The sequence below is a fragment of the Leptosomus discolor genome, chromosome 7 (assembly GCF_034619465.1).
Source record: "Leptosomus discolor isolate bLepDis1 chromosome 7, bLepDis1.hap2, whole genome shotgun sequence".
Classification (NCBI taxonomy): domain Eukaryota; kingdom Metazoa; phylum Chordata; class Aves; order Leptosomiformes; family Leptosomidae; genus Leptosomus; species Leptosomus discolor.
Window position 1 is genome coordinate 31413402 of NC_141397.1, and position 19981 is coordinate 31433382.

The 19981-nt window shown below is 42.3% G+C and overlaps 1 protein-coding gene across 2 annotated transcripts in view; it reads left to right on the forward strand.

Annotated features, from left to right (window-relative positions):
- Positions 1-353: 353 nt before the first annotated feature.
- Positions 354-19981, forward strand: part of BLVRA (biliverdin reductase A) — a 37923-nt gene continuing 18295 nt past the window's right edge. For both annotated transcript variants that reach the window (XM_086468152.1, XM_009954254.2), the window contains exons 1-2: positions 354-440; positions 18224-18351. In XM_086468152.1, coding sequence (XP_086324278.1) covers positions 18233-18351 — 119 coding nt within the window. In that variant the 5' untranslated portion in view covers positions 354-440; positions 18224-18232. The remainder of the gene's footprint in view (positions 441-18223; positions 18352-19981) is intronic.

Here is a 19981-nt window from a genome sequence, read left to right on the forward strand (position 1 = left end):
TCCCATTTCCCAAGCACGGACTCAGCCTGCAGCATTAACCCTGTGGATGCAGCTGGGCAAACGCGAGCATTGCCCATGTACCAGTGTCTGCAAGCCCTTGCATGACTGGGCTCTGGGTAGTGCCGGGCTGGGGTGACCTGCGTGGGCTTAACCGGGGTCTTGTGCTGGTCCCCAGGGAGCTGTCAACCCCTGTGCAGCTTTCTGGGTGTTTTCTAGGAAAGCTCCCCGCCTCAGTGCCTGTACGAGCCTTTCTGCTGCTGCAGCTGCTTCTGGCTATAGCCCGCCCCTATAGTGTCCTTATTGGATTCCTGGCCGAGGGGGTGTTGCTGCAATGATAGTGCAGTGATAATGCTGGAGCTGCGGAGTGTTGTGTAAGAAGGAGCTGCAGGGAGTGGAGGAGAATTAAACAGGATCACGTTTCTCCTCTGTGAGCTGAAGAGGTTAGTGACTATTCCTTAACCCCTGCTAACTGTAATTAGGATTTGGAAACACCGCTTTTGTCTTCTGACTCCCCCTCCACCCGTCCCAAGATTGCTTGCCACCAGCATGTCCCGCTTGGTTATGATGGAGTGAGGGAGTCCTGCAAGTCACGTTGTCCTAGCTGCTCCAAAGACACCCACAACATGAGGGGAGGGGGGAAAAGAGAGAAAGAAAAAAAAAAAAAAATAGACGACCTTTGTTTGGAAGAATGTCCAAGGTGCAGTGAAGCAGAGTATGAGCTTGTAAATGATGTGGAAGTAGCCAAGTAGCATCATTGAGTGGCCAGCACACTGCATGGTGAGAGTGTGACAGGTCATTTAAAACCTTTCCTACAAAGTGTTTTCTGGGCTTATTTTAAGAAGTGCTGAGCTTCCTCCAAATCCTGTCAAAATCCATGTTCACTGCAGGTGTTTGACACCCCCGTCTGAAATAGCAGACCATTAACCTTGCTGTACCTCAGTTTACTCATGTGTAAATTGGACATGAAAATATTTTCCTTTCATAAATGAACGTGGAGGGACCATATTCCAGACAGCCTTTGGTGGGAGAAAGGTCATTCTTATGTTCTCAGATATGGTACATAATCCACATGTAAAACACATAGACACTTTATTAATAATTACTTTGTGCTCTAGTCACAGCTACTACCAATCTCTAACTGTCTTAAAAACAGCAGCATGCATCAAGGCTCAGTCTACACACAGAGAAAAGACAGGCTCAGCCTTTATATAACTCTCCTGGCATTGTGCTGGACTTCTGTGTTGGAGCTCGTTCAAAAAACACCGTGCTAGTGTTAATTAGGGCAACAGTTTATTGAACTGATTTTGTGTGAAATATTTTTTTACCAAACTCTTTGCATTGATTTGCCAAATTAATTTTCCTGGAATGAGAATAGTTGTTCAGCTGTTGATTCTCTGATTACAGATGTGAACGCAGAATGACACTGTGACAAAAATCAATAACATTGTGTTTGAGCATCTTTCTGTCATTTGTGTTGATAAATGGGAAAATAGAGAGAAATCTGTTTCAATAATATATATCCAACTTGAAGCTTAATCTTCACAAAATAAAGAGCAGGTAAATATTTAAAATTATTTTCAGCACATATAAGAAAGCCTTAGTTAAAGTTCTACTAACATCTCTTGTCACAAGCAGTGCATGCAACTTAGATATTCAATGATTGATAGTAAAATATTAATGATTGATAGGACTCTTACTATTGGATCAGGGAACTTATACTGGAAGGCTGATGATTCTGGATGTGTCCTGAGTTGACGTGCACATGGTCAACAAACATTTGTTCTAATACCAACCTCAGTTTCTTTAGACAGTGAATTGAGTTACTGTTTGTGAGCAAGTGGAGTTTAAGTCAATGAAGTATGGTTCGTGTTATCCTTAAAGGAATGGCAATGCTCATTTTGTGTAGCTAAAAAGGAGAAGCACTCTTTGTAGTTTTCAACTTCTGATTTTTAGTTCCTCATTTTCCAAACTGTTGTGCTAACTGGATGTTTCAACACTCACTCCTCCCCACCACCCCAAAAAACCCCCAACAAACCAAAAGACCATCATGTTCAGCTCTGAGGCTTCATTTTACATGTCAAAGTGCCAAACTTTTTTTTTAATGAAGAATGTCTGCTGTATCCACAGACTTCAGAAACTAAGCATATGAGAACAGGATGAAAAAAGGGCTACTTTGATCTCTGCCCTAAAAATGAACTGTCCTTGTCCAAACAAATGAAAATAAATGGAAAATTAACTGAGCAGTTGTCAAATTAAAACAGGAATCACTTCCCATCTTACACTTTGGTGTCAGGACTTCAGTAAGACGTAGGAGTGGATTTTGGGCATTTTTGCTTTTTAATGGTGACTCTGAAGTCACCTGGGTTTTATATGGGTTGCAGAGAGGATATTGCACTGTATGTTGTGCAGGTTCGTTGTAGGAAGCTTCGGTGGATGTTTTCCATTACCACTGATGTGGTCCATTGAAGCTCTCTCCGTGCTGCCATCTTTGGCTAGGTAAGCAGCAGTCAAGCAACAGGGGATAAAAAACAAACCAAAGCTGGAAAGAAGCAGAGAAACTAACAGAGCTGGAGCTTGGTTAGATGTGATAAAGCAGTTTGCAGTGGGAGAATAACTCCCCAGGAAAGGAGTTCCTGTGTTTGACACAGTGGTACAGCAACATCAACATATGCGGGAGTGGGAATAAATCTTTCACGTCTAATTTTCAGGCAACTGTAGATCTTTCTGAAGCTTGCAGGTAGTGGTCAGTGTTGTAAAAATTCTTACGTTATGCTTGTACTGCACATCTATTAAGGGAGGTGGCAAAAAGTTTACTTCACTGAGAGGGGAGGGAATGGGGCTTAGGGAAGAAAAACAGTCTGGAAACCAAGGCACTTAGCAATCCTGTAGCAAAAAATAACCCTGAATGTATACATGCCCTGTTGTAACTTAGAACAGATGTTTTTGCTCCCTCTTCTCTGGAGCTAGCCTTGAACCGTGGAAAATGTTCTCACACGTGTGAGGCCAATCTGTTGGTCTTACATCTTGAAACTTCATAAAATAAGTGCAACTGTAATAAAAATAGAAATATACATTTGACCTCTTTCTTCCCTACTAAGCAAAAAGAGCTTTGGGGTTTTGTTTAACTGAACTTAAGCGTTCCCTAGACTAGTGTTTGCAACCCAGACAGAGCTCTGCTAATTAGAAAGCACACCTGACTGGGAAAGATAATGAAATGCATTTGCTAATCCTGTTATTCCAGAGGAGTGCAATCCACCACTTTAACAACATGAGTTCAACAGTTAGCATAAAAGAAATTTCTTGGGGTTTTTTTTTCCTCCTTCTTTCTTCTCGGTATAGCATGATAAACCAGTTAGAAAGACCCTGTTTGGGGCAACTGGTGTTCCTGTTACATTATAGTAACTATCCTAAATGCTAAATTAAAGGCTACACTACGCTGGCTAATAAAGCAAGCCATTCTCATGGCACAAGTATGTTACTGTGTTTATTAGCTTTCCCTCTTAGTGCAATGTGTAGGCAGAAAGGGATCTTTATTGTCTTATTGTTACCTTTGTTCTGTGAATGAGAGAGGAAAGCTGCCAGAAAGAACATGGAATTATTAAATAACCTCTAAATAAGAGAAAGAAGTGGTACAGGATGTGAGGGGAAAAGTTGAGACCACAGTCATTCTAGTTGAAACGCCGTGGATGTTTTTTAGCTATGCTAGAAGCTATAAAGCTTTGTGAACCTTTCTGTTGCTAGGGAGAACAGCCCGTAGTCAGTATTTACTGTCTTTTGCAGGCTTGAACAGAGATTAGCAACAGAAGACTGGTTAGTCTGTTATTTGGTGATGGATTTAGAGACCGTGGTGGCTTGCTCGTACTTGTCTTTGGCGTGATTTGCTAATTTTTCTCAGGCATAGCACAATTGTATGTAGCTGGAAGTGGGATCAGCATGTTTGTGTAGATCTCTCTGCACTTAGTCTTGGTGACATACAAGTGTATGAAGGACTGAGATTTTTTTTTTTTGTCCCCATTAAATCAGATTCATCAAATTTGGATGGAGAAGGCAAATAAACTCCTGGCTGCTGTTGTCTGGTAAAACTATGGTTCTCTAGTGGCAAAAATCTGTGAGAAACTTGCAGAAAAGGATAAAGATTAATTTTGTACTGGTGACAATTCACTGTTAAGTGATGAGGCTGTAAACCGGAGTGGTACACTTCTGGCATTGGAGGTGACCACAGACTTTGTCCACTTTCATTCTTGGTGTCCAGTGTAAGACAGAGTAGGTCTGGGTTTTTTCTAAGTTTGGAGTACTTGAATTTGCAGTCTGAGTAACCTGGAGTGCAGTAGCTGCTAGAAACAGCCCTGAGATGTCTTAGGTTCGTCATCCAGAAGTCAGGATAATTGGTACCAGTGGCTGCTGGAAAAGTTTCCTCTAGGAAACATATTTTTCATTTGGACTTTGTAATCTTCTCAAATGGTAACAGCTGAGCAAAACTTTGATTTTGAAATCTATTTTATGTTTACTTACTTGCATAGTGAGGTGGAATAGCTATCCTTGGTATTGGCCCAGTATTTATACAGGTAAGACATACTGTCGGTTCTTGTATGCCTGGCATCTGTAATGAGACCTTAAGACGAAGGGCTGTTGAAGAAATCTTTTCAAAATAAACAGGTCATTTTCCAGACTCTGCTTACTGTTTAAAAATAACAGTATTCTGACAGGTGTTTCCAACCCAGTCCTTCCTGGACAGGTCCTAGTGACAACTAGCCTGATCTAGTAATACTTGCAATATAGACACAATGAAAACACAGTGAAAGAACCATAAAAATATCCATATTATATGCTAATATAAATAGGGCTTAAAGTGTCTGGATGGCAGCTGGTCTTCTGTTATAGGGGAGAGAAGAGCTTCACATCCTTTTTCTTCTTGCCCTCCGAGTAGGGAATGTGGCAATGTAGTTCTCTGGCTGCTCTGAGCCCAGTTTTTCTGTTAAGACTCCACCAGAAAGGATGCTGCTGTCTCAAGAGGGCAGAGATGGAGAACACAGTCTTTATTCCCTGCTGGCTCTGAAGAAGGCCTAATTTTGTACCAGGGAAATGCATAATGCACTTTTTTTTTTTTTTTTTTTTTTTCCCCAAATGTAAGGTCAGCAGTTTTCTTGTGTTCATGTACTCAGGTTGAGAGAGCATCTTTCAGAAAACGGGTCCCCTGCAGCATACTACCATCCGTGTCCGTTGGCTGGTACCTTCCCAGCATCAAATGGCCTGTAATACCGGAAACAAAATGATACTCTTATTAGAACGTGGGAAGGGAAGTCCTCCTGTCCTAGATGTTGCTAAATTATCAACTTCTAAGGAAGCATGAAGGTGCTGATAATCCTGGAGATTAAGTTTCTTTTGGTTAAATGACTACTAAATGAGGCTTCAGCACTTCATCTTTTGCCTTTGAGATCTCATACTGCCGTGCTGACAGAGATGGCCTTTTTCATCAAGAGAATCATCACAAGCAGGGAGAACTGATGCAGTTGCCAAGTCATGCTTCATCATATTTGAAAAGTCACAAAAATCAGGTGAAGTCCCCAGTCACTGGAAAAAGGGAAACATCACACCCATGGCAGTGGGGTTGGACTAGATGATCTTTAAAGGTCCCTTCCAACACAAACCATTCTGACAAAAAGAAGTTCAAAGTGCATTCCTTTACAGTGTGCTTATTACTATTTTTAATTTCCAGCTCCTACATGACCTTATTTTTGCTTATATGCATATCTGGAATAAATTGTCCTCTTCCAGACTGCAGGACTAAAATCTGTGTGGTCACGAGGAAAAACTATCTAGCCTGAATGCAAGTGTAGTCAAATGGCTTGTGACCAGTAAGTCAGGCTCACAAGCCAGTGTTTGGCCACACTGTTATGCTTTCTCTGACTCAATTTAATCCTAAACAAAGCCAATGGATCCAAGGGGACTCAGAGGACAGATCATTGCAGCGGTTGTCATTTACATGTTCTGAGCTGCTGAGGCTCCATTGCTGTACATGAGTCTGACCATGGAGGGAAGAACAGAGATTTATTGTCCTACATCGAAGACAGACATCTATAAAACAGTGACAACTTTCAGATGCTCATGTGTAGCGTTTGTGTTTATGATATTAATGTAGGATGCCTTGTGTTTTCCATTTCCAATGCTAAATAATGAGATGATTGGTCTGAAACCCATTTTGTGGAGAGGCCACAGTCATGCCTGAGATGTGGATTGCTTAAATAATAGAAATTAGTCTTATACAGTAAGCTTCTTTCCCAGAACCTCAAAATGCTTTCTTGAGTTATGGTAGCAGAAAGTAAGGAGAGAAGAAGGGATTTAGACGGATACGTTAAAACGCTGCAAGGCTGAATAAAGTAATGAGCAGGATTGCTGTTATATTTTAAAATGACTTTCATGTTACCACCTGTGGCATAGGATGGTGGTGGTTCAGTACAGCCACTCCCTTATTTTCAGAACTCGGTGACCTCTTTGTCCAGTTAAAGGAATGGTGCAGTTAAGGACATGAACCTGAGATGGGAATGGAACTCTTCTCTTGTGACAGTAACTATGAAATCGCTTCACCAAAATATCACAAAAAATTGAAGTGGATATATTCAAGTAAAAGCTGGGTGAGAGAGAAATGTCTGTATTGTGTTTCAAACAGAAATATTCACCCTTGGAAATCTTTTTCTACCTCTTTTGCAAAGTGCATTTCCTTCCTCCAGTGGCCTGAGTATTGTCTACCCCTGAAACACTGCAGTAGCTGTTTTAGTTATTGCAAAGTTAGGTGGTTGTGCCGATCCTGCCTTTGATGGGATATTACCCATTGGTTCAGCCATAGTTGTTTTAAATAAAATACTAGTCCACATTAAGTACATGCATTTGGCAGAGGAAATGGAAAGAGTGGTACTGGGTTGTTTTATCCCAATTGCACGGCCATTCTGGTTCTGAGTAGGTTGTGCATTTGAAATACTCCTCTGAGCAGGCAGGCAGCTTCAGTAAAACCTTCTAGCTCCACATCTTTGAAGGCAGTTTGTAAGGAGTAAGGGTTTTTTTTAAGCCTAATTGCCAGTTATATTTTTTGTACATAGATTTTGGATAGAGTCATGGGTTTTGTAGGCGCTGCCAGCAGCTTCACCGGTCCCAAACCAACAGGATTTAACAAAGTATGTAGAACCTACAGTGCTCCTAATATACTGGTGCGATCCATCCTGTATCCTTCTCCAGCTAATGTCACTGTGTGGACCCAATCATCAACTCAGTTTATAATTTTTAATGAGCTGTGTATTCATTACACATCCATGTGCAAGAGCTGCAATATTTATTCATCTCTCTTTAGACGTATTTTAAATGTAAGTGGTTGTTGGAGTAGCGTGAGCCAAGTAGGATCTTCTGCTTTGCTTACAGTTGGACCCAACTTGATGGCAGTTTTTTAGGTCTTTTTGGAGACTTTTTGAAATAATAAATCTGGTGATGGCAGATCTGTAGAGAGGCAGACAGTCGTAAATAGGAACCATTTTGTAGGTCATCCTTTCGCTTGTTCATCAAGCCCAAGCATGAGCCTGAGCATGTCAGGCTCTAGGTTGGCACACTTGAAGGTTTGGGTTTAGGCATGCTCAGAGCTGTCTGACTGTACAGGCAAATCAAAACTCGTGGGTAATTTAAACATCTTCTTGGCATATATAACTACATCTCTGCTTGTAGAAATTGCAGGGTTTGATGTGAGTAGACCTAGGCATTGGAGGGGTAGATGTGGAGTTTGCTTTTGCGCTGTGTCCGGTTATACACAAAGAAAGCTTTGTTCTTCCTAAAACTCTGCATGGGACCTAATGTGCAGTTGAAGTACTTGGGAAATATACTTTTACAGAATTCCTGTAACCTTTAATTTTTTTTTTTTTTTAAATTAACTTTCTTATCAGCATGATTTAAGTAGGATACCAAACGCCCCCTCTAGTGACTGATATTTTGGTAAAGATGTTTTTGATTTCTTGGTGCAATTTTAACAGATGAGCAGTATGTCCGGAATACTTGACTGCTAAATCATGTTGAATTGCAGACTAACTCTTCATAAGAGAGCAGGCTAGTGGCTGGCCTGTACGATTGTTGAGCGTTACAATGCCAAATAACATGAAGAATATTGAGCTCTAAACTTAGGAGGGTTTTGATTAACCTCAGTTGTTAATCTCCATTCAAGAGCTATTTTTTTTCCTACTCTCAAGCAATTGCTGACATTGGTAGATTTCCAAAATTGAATGGGAATGGAGGATATCCATTGCATTTTTCAGACCCTACTGAGGAGTGGTACACCAATAAAATGACAGAGGTGTTAGCCATTGCATGCATCATTTTAAAGATTACAATGGTATGCAAGACTTTATCTGCTTCCCAAGTTATCTCAATCTGGTTATTAAGAAAAATAATTCTGTCACTCTCAATTTATTTTAGACGGATGAAAACATTTTTACTGGGGTAGGAGAAGAGAAAGTTGGCTAAAAATTACGCTTGTCTGACCAGCTACCATTTATGTGTATATTGCTTGCTCTGAAGAGAGCATGGGGCAGTCCTCTGGTGTTACGAGTTGCTGTCATGCTAACGATGGAGGCAGAAGGATTCATCAGCCATGGTAAGCAATATCTTTATGGTGACTGCAGCGTGTAGCAGGAGTGCTTTTAGTGTTTGGGGAAATCTCAGAATAGGTCAGCCTGTTACAGATCTGGGATGCAGTGACCTTTAGTGGACCGGAAGATAGGTATCATCTGTTGGGTTGAGCCCATGAAGATATTAAAAGAACATACTTGTGGCTAGATATGTGTTTTGTTCTTGTGCCTAATAATATTACAGTAAACAGCAAAAGCTCATAGTTCTTATTGTACTTGTAGGAGCATTCTTATTGATATCAATGGGATTACTTGCTATTAAAGCTAAGCATGCATGTAATTCCTTGTCGGGTTCATGTTTCAGATGAATTTAACAGCAAGAGAAAGGAAAGAAAAATGTATTTTTGTGTCATGCATTATATGGCATTGTTGTATATAGATATTTCAATACAAATCTTAGTTATAGCCACCTTTTCTAGATGTCTGATCTGTGTGGGAATTCCTACAGCGAAGAAGAAAGGTTGTAACAATACCTACTTCTTAAATTGCACTTATCAGCCATAGGTCTGAGTTCTTCACAGAAGAGAGAGATTTCCTCTGTTCTGGAGTCGGGAAGACTGACAGGGAAAGGGGATGTGATTTGCCTGCTTTAGGTTGCCCAGTAAACTTCTGGGAGAAAGTAAGAATACAACCTGGAAATACAGATTTCCTGCATCTGCCCAGCCCAGCTCTGCATTCATGAGGCCCTCTGAAGATGAAAGTGCTTGTAGAAAGGGCTGAAGTAATTGGCAGGCAAATTCAGGGGCAGATGTAGTAATTGAGAAAATATTTCAGAATATTTTTCTCTAATTGTCCATCATCACTTTCATTTGTATTACAGCAAAAGCTTGGAAGCCTCTCCTGGCATTACATTTTACCTGCAAAGCACTTGGGAAGGGAATGGGCTGGGATTATTTGGCATGTCTTGGCTCCCTGCCCTGACAGCTACACCTCTTCTGATTAGCTCCAAGTAAAGTTTCCCCAAAAATGCAGGTGTGGATGAGTAGCCCTGGTTTTTTTTTTTTTTTTAATGGAACATGAAAAGCTCTCAATTTTAAAAAGTGTAAGAGTCAGCACAAAACAGCAATGCCTTTGTAGGAAATAGGTGTTTAAACAGGGTCTCACTAGTTAGTGTTCAGCTCCTTAGCTGTGTGGAGACCTCACTCTGGTGGCTTTATTGTTCTTCAGGGAAGCCAGGGGACATGGTTTGTGGTCCACAGGGACCTGTCAAAGTTCGACTTTGTGATAGCTTTAGTGTTTACATGGGAGTTAAGTCAAAAAAGTGGTGGGAGATGTATTTCATGCCTTTTTTTTTTTTTTTTTTTTTCTCCCCCTCTTGGAGTTCGTACCATTTTTAGCTTTACTCAGGGTTATTTTCCCCAGCCTGTGTTCAGGCACAGCCTGGTACTGTAGCAATAATATTGTTTGATCCCATGGAAAATTAGGATCTGTGAACTGCTCGTAGCTCCATACCATAGCTCATTGCCCTGAGTCCTCATCTAAAATTGGACTTCACTCTGAAGTAATTGACAGTCGCTTGTTAAAACACTTCTCCTCTTCTACCACTACGGACAAATTCACTCTCAAAAACTGTTATAGCACATTAAAGCCTGAAAAAAATTTTTGTGACTGTTTGTGGCTCTCTTTGCTTTAGTCATATACTAATTAGCCACATAAAAGCAACCTTTTGGTTAAATAATAGCTGTGATGAGGTTGCAGTTATGTGGGATTGTTTATTTATCCACCAGGAGTTTCACAAGGCTCTCTGTAATTCATTCGAGAGTAGTTCCTGGAAACTTAACATTTGTGTGTTTTGTTTTATTTTGTTTTTTAAGGGGATATTTTTGCAAAATAAAAAGTGGAGCACTTCATGCCTTTATCTTAATTTTTTTCAGGTGCCAAAAATGGGCTCTGTCCTTTCCCGGATAGTTTCAGCATTAGTAGAGTAGTATCAAAATTACATCCGAATGTAATTTGGCTCTCGGCTGTCACCTATAGAAGACAGTTGTCTCATGCAAAGCACTTGTGATAGGTGAGGTCCACCATTTAAACTGGCTACAGAAATCGCTATTTTCCCCCACAAGCTGAAACAATACAGGTTATCTCAGGGCAGAGTTTCAAACAAAACAAGCCAGACTGAGGATTTGGCTTCTTCGCACGTCTCTGGGATTCCGTCTCAGATGTGTTATTTGCCTTGGTTTTTCCTCTTCAGACTACCAACCAAATCTGAACTATAAAGGGTGACTGCGGATAGAGAACAGGACAAAATGGTCATTTGTACCCATGCATGTACGTCACAGCACTTCTGATTCAGTCCTCCACAGGGTGGAGTATGTCATGTATTAAAAAATCATTAAAAAATTTTTAAAAAATCATGATTTTCAGATTCTTCCAGTGCCTCTCGTGGTTTTATGTTAGTTTTGTGAGATGTTTTTGCTGCAGATATGGAGTTGCAGGCTGTGGAGAGCAACGTCACTGTGACAGGAGTCAGGACTGCTGTGGACTCTGGAGTTAGTAGAGTTAAGTTGCAGAAGTATGTTTCAATAAAAGTTTTCCTTTCTGCTTAGGTATCAATGCTGGAGACAGTATTTTCTGTTACAAGTGCGGTCACTGATTATTAACCATCAGTGTATATAGTAAAGGTGATTGTTTGGCAGCTGTAACACATCATCTGGCCATATCTCAACATAACTGTATCAACAGCTGGAAAACCAGAATTTAATTGGAAAGCCTGGGCAAATAAGCCTGCATATAAATATAAACCAATGCAGGTGTACTGTTCAAATGGCATTTAAAAGCCAGGAAGAAAGGCCTGCTCTGGCTGTTTCCAAGGTACAGTGGTGCCAGTCAGGATGAGAAACTGTTTTCTGCCAGCAAACTTCTGCGAGATTTGGTGCCATGAAGGTATAACTCACCTACCAGAGCCTGCATGCCTGCCAGGAGACCATGGCCTGGGTTGTAATAGCCAGAGGGATGGGTGTAAGAGGTGGAGAGATGCTGGGGAGGGTTGGTACTTAAGACCATAACAAAAAACTTAACTCTCAAGGAAAATGTGTGTGGTTGCTCTACAACTTCTAGGTGATGTTATTTTCCTCTGAAATGTGGAGACTGTAAACTGTCTTGTCAAGTTTTCAAGAAAGTTTCTACACTCATTTTATGTTCAATTAATGTTTTAAAGAGAAGTGACAAAGTGTGTGTTGGAGGTTGCCTTCCTAACCGTCTCTTTCTTGCAGAAGGATTTTACTTTTATCTCTATGCTGAAGCAAAGGCAGAGCAAAACCAGGAACTCCGGCTCCTGCATGTCAGCATTTGAACAATTATTTTTTTCGCTTTCATTTATATTTTACCTTCAAGTTTTGCATTTAGGTAGGATTAGTGAGCCTGTGTTGGGTCTACTTCTTGAAGGTACTTCAGCACATACAGAGGTTAAAGTGCATAAGTGGTTCCTGCAGAACAAAGGATATTTATGCCTTTGAATAGGCTGCTAAATTGGAGCATTTGTGGAGTCTTCCCTTTTAAAAACAACACTGACAAAAGCCACACTGTTCAGCTTTTGCAGATGCATCTTGCTAGAGTAGACAATGAGAGTAAGATGTGGTGGCACAGGCTGTTGCATGTACCAACACCCCGAGTACAGCATCTGCCAGGTCTCTGGGTATTTGAAATTAGAGATGTAGGGCTGGAAGGAACCTCAGGTTTTCAACTTTTTGATTTTACAGTGACTGCTGCTGTCTGTCCAGTGTTCCCCTAAAAACTTCTGTTCAGGAAGATGCTGCAGCCCTCATCTCAGGGCTTTGCTGCCCTAACAGAGCGAATGTTTTCTATGATGTCTAATCCACAAGCCTGCTCAAAGAGAGCTCTGGAAAACTTCCTCAGTCCAGCATGGCTTATGTTAGGGGAAAATATCCAGCCGCCTGAAAGTGGCAAGGCTACACAACTCCATGGCCCCTGGTCCGACCAGTACCGAGGCTGAAAACATATTCCCAGTCAGCACACACACACAGAGTGCACGTATGCACCATGTATATGCACATGTACATGGCCAGCCACACAGGTCACAGACAGAGCACTCACAGAAACACAGACAGCACCAGCAGCCTCATCCTGCTTTGCCCTCTGGCTGAGCAAGATGAAGGTCTGCTAATGAGAATATGTGTGTATATATACATATATATATGTACAGGGTGAATCGCTCCAGCAGCCAGGCTCAGACAGTCAGTTGCCCAGTAGCTGCCCCTGAATCCTAGTCTCCCCAGTTGCTGGCATCTGGCTAAAAGAGTGCCCTTTTACTCTTCAGAGTAGTGGGAGGTGGCTGCCAGGTCAGTGGGGATTGTATTGTCTATTTTTAAGTGTCAGCACTCAGGTTTGGTAGAGTTATAGATTTAATGTAAGCGAAGTTCTGACAGGTATAGAAGGGGGTGCTGGAGAGAGTGAAAAATTGCTGAAAAATTACTGTAGAAATGAAATGGTTCAACTACTGAGTATGAAGAAGCGAACTAACGTTGACAGCAGTATTTTCAGCCTAAGTACTCATCTGTGAGGTTTCTGCTTCTCTTAAGATACGTGTGGCAGTAAAATGTTAGTCACTTGAAGTAGGACTCTTAAAAGGACCAGGCTGGGAGTACCTCAGGTAAGCCACCCACATCAGTGTTATGCTGTTGCAGGTGACATTAATTACAAAATATTTTGATTTCTGATGTGAGTCACTCATTCATACCTGTGGGAACAAGACTTTGAAAACTGGGAGAATGCATGAGGCTTACTGAAATTCTCTACATATCATGAGAGAGGGTACCCGTTCTCAGCCTGTAATGTCTAGATATGCCATGAAAAATTTTCTTGAAGGGCAGATAATTCTTAAGTTCTGCCTTTTATCTTGCCTCCGCAGTGGCTTAGCATGGCCTTAGCAATGTTGAACAAAATAGAGGTAAGCCTCAGTTCTCTTAAGCTTACCCCAGTGAGCATTAGCGGTTTTGAGAGCTAAGAGCTGCAGTCCTGCTCTGCTTGCACCGGGGAGGAACACATTTGCTGGGTGACCAATCCCTTTAGGCATACTCTGTTGCTTGTTTTGCTGCTGAATATTCCTGTTTTACTGCTGAATTTTGCAAGAATACTTGGGCATTGAGTGCTTTTTTTGCTACAGCGTAGCATAGATCTATCCGATGGAGGAAATAAGCAGCAGCAGCACAGAAAGCTCAGAGCAGAGGGGTGACAGGATGATGATATATTGTTGTAGGATAAATGATCCTCTTCAGCTAGATTCCTTTCTCGGCTCTGCCACTGTGTCATGCAGAACTTGTCTCCCTCAGTCAGAGAAGCCACTTGTGCTGACTGTCAGTGGGGAATAGCTCCTGCGCCAGTTGGCAGCTGCCACGTCCCCCTGCCCTGGTTCAGAGGGGACCCTTGGTGGGGCTGGCAGTGACCAGACCAGGGCGTTTGCTGCTGAGTGGGGGAGGCACTCCTCAACCACAACCTGTGAGCACAAAGGACATCCCTTTCTAATCTTCTCACCAGTCCCTTTGCTTTCATACAGCCAGTTAGGAAAGGGTGGAAAAAATGCTTTTGGACACTGGCTGATGTACTATTATTTCACTTACTGCACAATTTTTTCAGTACGACAGGAGCCAGAGTTCAGCAGCCTTGAAAATGCCTCTGAAATATTTTTGTCAAAGCTTTAACTGAGGTCACTGTTTTTTTTTTTTAAAAAAAAAGGCGTGGAAGGCAGGCACAGCAGTTTACAGTTTGGGCTTCCTCCTCCACCATTTTTGTACTTGAAAGATAACTGTAGCTGTTATCCTGATGTAAAGGTTTGAAATAAGGAGTGTATTTTCATATATTCATCTGGACTTTCAGATGAGTATTCTCTATTCTGCTTTTACTTGGTCCATGACAGTTCCAAAAAACATCTAATTTACTTTACTCCCTGAGCAGCTGCAGGATTTGTTGTGTTAGAAAAATGAGGGTAATAAAAAGCTGCAGGAGGGATGCAGACATAGCGATTTTTCTTTTAGCTACGTGCATAAACAAAGGTTCTGTAATCGACATTCAGTAGCTGTTTCTTTCCGTGTGGATACCGTATTAGTCTGCAAACCCTTGACCTGGACCAATGGCTGGTTGCTATGGCAATAGGTTGCATAGTAACAGTTTTTGTTCTTAGGTTGAAATCATCTTGCTTCCCTTAAATGTGACTTTTGGGGAGGTCAGAAGTTGTTCATCAGATGAAGCTAGGAAAGTTTTTTCAAAGGAGAGGCAAAAATGTTGATGTTCAGCAACCTGAGCATCTTCGGAGAGATGTTCTTTGTTCGTAGCATAGAAAATGGCAGTTGGCTCCCCCACCTTCTCCACTTCATTGAAGCAGAGGTCAGCAGCTCAACAGAAAAAAAAAAAAAATGTTCTTGGAAATGACTCTAGGAGGTTCAGGGGAATTTATCTGCTGTGTGACTCCCACTCCCAATCCTGCTAAAGGCAGTAGGCAAATATTAACAGCTTAACACTCCAGTAACCTTGACAATTTCTGAACTTAAAGTAAGCCCCTGATCAGCTGCTCTCCAGCTGGACTGCTTCTAAACCTCTGCTGACCTGAGCCTGATTTACACTGGAGTCCTTTATGAATCACAATTTCAACCACCATACACTTCAGAAGAGCAGGCTTTTGGGTTTTTGATGGCTCTGCTTGGGACGATCCTATGGGAGATTGCCCTGGGGAGCAGAGGGGCTGAGGTTGATCTACAGGGACAACCTCCCCAGAGCACAGCTGCCCCACTCCAGTGTGCTGCAAGCAGAGCCAAGCATGGCAGGAAGCCAGCGTGGATCGGCAGGGACCTCCTGATTGAGCTCAAACACAGAAAGAAAGTGCATGAGCTGGGAGGTGCTATCCATGAGGGACATAGAGACAGTGACCAAACTTGCGGGGACAGAGCTGGGAAAGGCAAAGCTCAGCTGGAGCTGAAATGAGCTATGGGAAGGGTGTCTCTGGGTACCTTAGTGACAAAAAGAAGGCTGAGAAAACAGGAGCCTGCTGCTCAGTGGGCTGGGGTGAAGGAAATTAAAGGTACTTGATGCCTTTTTTTCCCTTGCAGCTTTCACTAGTAAGGTCTGTCTTCAGACCTCCCTGGTTTCTGAGTCTGCTAGCAGAGACTGTGGAAATGTAGCGTTACCCACAGTGGAAGGAAACAGTGGTACAGCTCTTGAGCTAATTGGATGTACAGCTGCCCCTGGCACCAGACAAGGTACATCCAAGGGTGCTGAGGGACTTGGCTGATGTCACTGCGAAGCTCATCTTCAATACTGTTAAATGTCTTTATTAACCCTGAGAATAACCCTGTGCACCAGTACAGACTGGGGACTGCCTGGCTGGAAAGACAGAAAGTGCTTTGAAGATGCTGGTGGGCAAGTTGAATGTAAGGCCACAGCGTGCTTTTCTGGCAAAGAAGGCCAACCGTGTCCTGGACTGCATTAGCAAGAGTGTAGCCAACAGGACCTGGCTACACCTGCAGTGCTGTGTCCAGTTTTGCATGCCTTGGTACGAGAGATAAATACAGGAGCAGGTCTGGTGGAGAGCCACCAACATGGTCGGGGGCTGGAGCAGATGATGAACAAGGAGAGGCTTAGGGAACCGGGTTTATCCAGCCTCCAGAAAAGAGGGGTAAAGGGGGGTATAATTTCTGCCTACAGCTTTCTGTAGAGGAGCTGGAGCCACAGTCTTTTGGGAGATGTGCAGTGAAATGGCAAAAGGCAATGCAGGAAACTCAAATAGATATTAAGAAGTTGCTCTTGCTGTGAGGGTGGTCGAACGCTAGAGCAGGGGCCCTGGGAGGTTGCTGGATTCCCATCCGTGGAGACAGACAGGACTTGGCGTGGTCGTGGTGCGACTAGGTGGAGTTTGAATTGGGTGACCTCCAGGGGCTCCTTCCATCTGAGATTGTTCTACAAGTCACAGTCTCTTTTCTCTCTGGCCATAGAGAAAAGCAAGTGTAACTGAGAGCCCAGACCAGGACTCTGCCTGTAGGTGGAACTGAAAAGGGGTCGTGTGGCTATGTTACCTTCTTTTCACCCTCTCTCTCATCCCTATATATCTTGCTTCCCTGGTGAGCAGTGTCATCACAATATACTTGAAATATTTGGTAATGACACGTCACTGTAATCTCTCTAGAGAACTCTTCTAATATCACTCATTTATTCTTTTGTATTAAACACACCACTGTGTGTTTTACCTGTGTACCCTTTTGGTATGTATAAAGTAAGCGGAGTCCAGCACTGACAGGAATATATACATAGGCAGGAGCTTATAGAAAACAAAATCCAGACATGACATGGGGTTGGAGAGGGACTTACTTTTTTTTTTTTCCTTTGTGCCAGTTGATGTAATTTCTTAGTAGCTGTCAACCTCTAGCACTGTCAGAACAGCCACTTATGGCTGTGCCGCTGCATTGTGATCCTGTCAGACACGAGGCATAAGGAGGAGTGAAGTGGGGTTGTCCATTTATCCATTTAAGTCTCAGAAGGATTTGAAGGGCTGTAGCCAGGTAGTGGAAACAGTCGAAAAGATTTCACTTGGGTGAGGGATCGGCAGTGGCAGGAAGAAGGACACTGAAACAGAAGAAACAAGAGTTTGAAGGGATGCTGTCGTAGGATGGAAGGAACAAAAAATGCAGAGGGGCTGCCTTGAATTGGTTTTAGGCTGGTTTTCCTGTCAGTCTTAAAATTACTTTACAAACTGTTGCTAGTCCTCAGGGTGGTGGAACAGTGCAGGTTTGAAGGGTTACACCGGTTGCCCAGTGCTTCCACAAATCAATGGCAAATCATAAAACCAACAGATGAATTTATTATCAGTGGCCCAGCAGCCTAGCCAGCAAGTGCAATACGTGGCTTGTCCTCCCTAATGATACAATTGTGGCAGGAATGTGCTTTTGGGAGATGTAAATCTTGAGGACATGCCTGCTTGTCATTAAAGAGATGGCAGAGCTTGCTTTATGCATGGAAATGTCAAGCAAGCATCTTGACCAAATTATCAGATGGTTCATTGCATCTTGACACTTGTAGGATGTGCCAGTGGTTACACAGATGAAGAAAAGATGCTCATTGCTCCCTGTCCCCAGTTGTTCCGGCTATGCTGCGGTGCACTTCGAATGTCCATGTGGCGGCCCGGGGCAGGCTGTGATGCAGATGCGCAGGAAGTCAGCAGGGTTTATATAAAGCTCTGCTGGGTTTGCAGAACCTTTTGGCTCCTTTCCAACGTGGAAGCAACAGTATAAATAGAAAAATGTCTCACTTTTGAAGTCTACATTCTATTCGTGGAAAGGAAGGACTTTGTGCCGGAGCTGTGATATAATAGCTGTGAAATACAAGTCTCAAGACAAGTCCTGTGACAGGCTGAACCGCTTGACCACATTTCAGTGGGATGTGAGTGAGCTCAGTAGCCTATAGCATCACAACTCTGTTAGCTGGTTGCTGACATCTGAATAAGGTTTGGCTTATGAAACCCCCTATGAAAGCAGGGTTCAAGAGTAATCCATCCTCCCACCTCCCTTCCCACCTCCCTGCTAAAATTAAAAAAAATGTTGTTTTTTTTTTCCTTCGTTCAGATTAACAAAATGTTTGGGACAGTGGTGGTTGGAGTTGGAATTGCTGGCTTAGCACGAATCAGAGACTTGATGAATCCGATGCCTTCCAGCCCTTCTGAGCACCTGAAACTCTTGGGATTTGTATCCAGGTTAGAAATATCATCTTAGCATGTTTAATATGTATCTTGTAATGTTTCTTTCTTCTGATGCACATGGTTTTCCATGTGGAGGACTGTTATTTGAGGGGGGCAGGGGATGAATATCCAGGTTTTTTTTTTCCTCTTATAATTAAGGCTGTCTGAAAAGGGAAAGTTTGTGCAAATACGCCTGTCATTCTGAGTGGCAGCTAGGAAATGAGCACAGAAACCTTTGCAAGAGGGAACAAATAGGTTACCTTAGTGAGATACCTCGCAGAAATGACTAAAATAAAAGCTGAGAGAGGTTCCCACTGTAGGATCTGTGTGATAAAAAGAAATGCAATTCTGTCTGACTGAAATTTTCTGTAGGTTTAGAATGGTAGAGACAATAATTACACTAATGAGCTAATGTCTGTATGACATGTGTAGAAACATTTAAAAAACAGAAGTTGTACAGAGTCTCAAAAAAGGTTTTTTAGAAAAACATGTGTTTTAAAGCTCCTAATACTGCAACGTCATCATAAAATTCTAATTTTTTTTTTTTTTTTTACACCAGGTATTGAACCTGTTGGTGTCTTTAAAGAAAATCCCATAATTTAGTACATACACTAAGGTTGCTTCTTAGAGAGGAAGAGTTTTTCTAGCTTGAAGATGTGGAAATTTAGCATATACCTTCTCCTGAACATTCCTGCTAGACTGTCTGCCCCATGACAGCAGAGCATGAAGGTTTTAAATAGTTAGGCAGTACATGTATGGATTTCAGACTGTGAATGTATTTTTCCAGCTATATTTAAATCATGCAGTCAGGGTTGTTTGAGACTGAAAAGACCCATTAGGTCATCCATTTTATCTCCCTGCCAAATATGCTTTTGGTTCCCTGATGCCTTTGTTAGTGCTACAGCTAGCCTTGAACAACACTGAAGACAGGGTTTCCACTACTTCTGTTGAGAAACAGTGCTGTCGAAATGCATGGTTCACAGACAGCTTGCTTGGATATGTTGCCTTGCTCCTTGCATTCTAGTCGCATGTAAACTTTACCTGTCTTTGCTTTTGAGTCCTGCTTGTGGCCTACTCTCATGTCACCTATCATCCTAACACTGTCAAGGTGTCTCCTGCAGCCTTTACTAACGCAAAGGGCTTTTTTGGGGAGTGTGTGTTGTTTCATTTTCAGGTGGGGATGTGCTCAGGGTGGTGGCCGAGAAACCCTTCCCCTTAGCACTGCCACAGTGTGTTGTTGCAAGGTGTAAGCCATCATAGCCAAGCATCTGCTTTGTCCCTCTTTTGCTTGTCCATATGTGTTGTAGTTGCATGTGGCCCTGTCAACTCAAATGCTTTTGCCCACGTTTTCCAGCATGGTGGGGAGAAGCTCTTCCATAGAAGCACTGTCCTCCTTCAAGTCAGTCTTTTAAAATGGCTCTTTTGTAATGATGCTTATTAAAAAAAGAAACACCAAAACCGAAAAAGGAAAATCAAAAAGCACTTTACACTTCAATAGCAGGATATTTTCTGTACTGATACTACCACCTACACACTGGTCCATCTGTTTTGTTCTTTTGTGCATGCCACTTCTGTATGTAAGTGCTCATGCCCTTCCTGGATAACAAGCTGCCTTTGTTCTACCCTGATTGAGCTCAGTGAGACA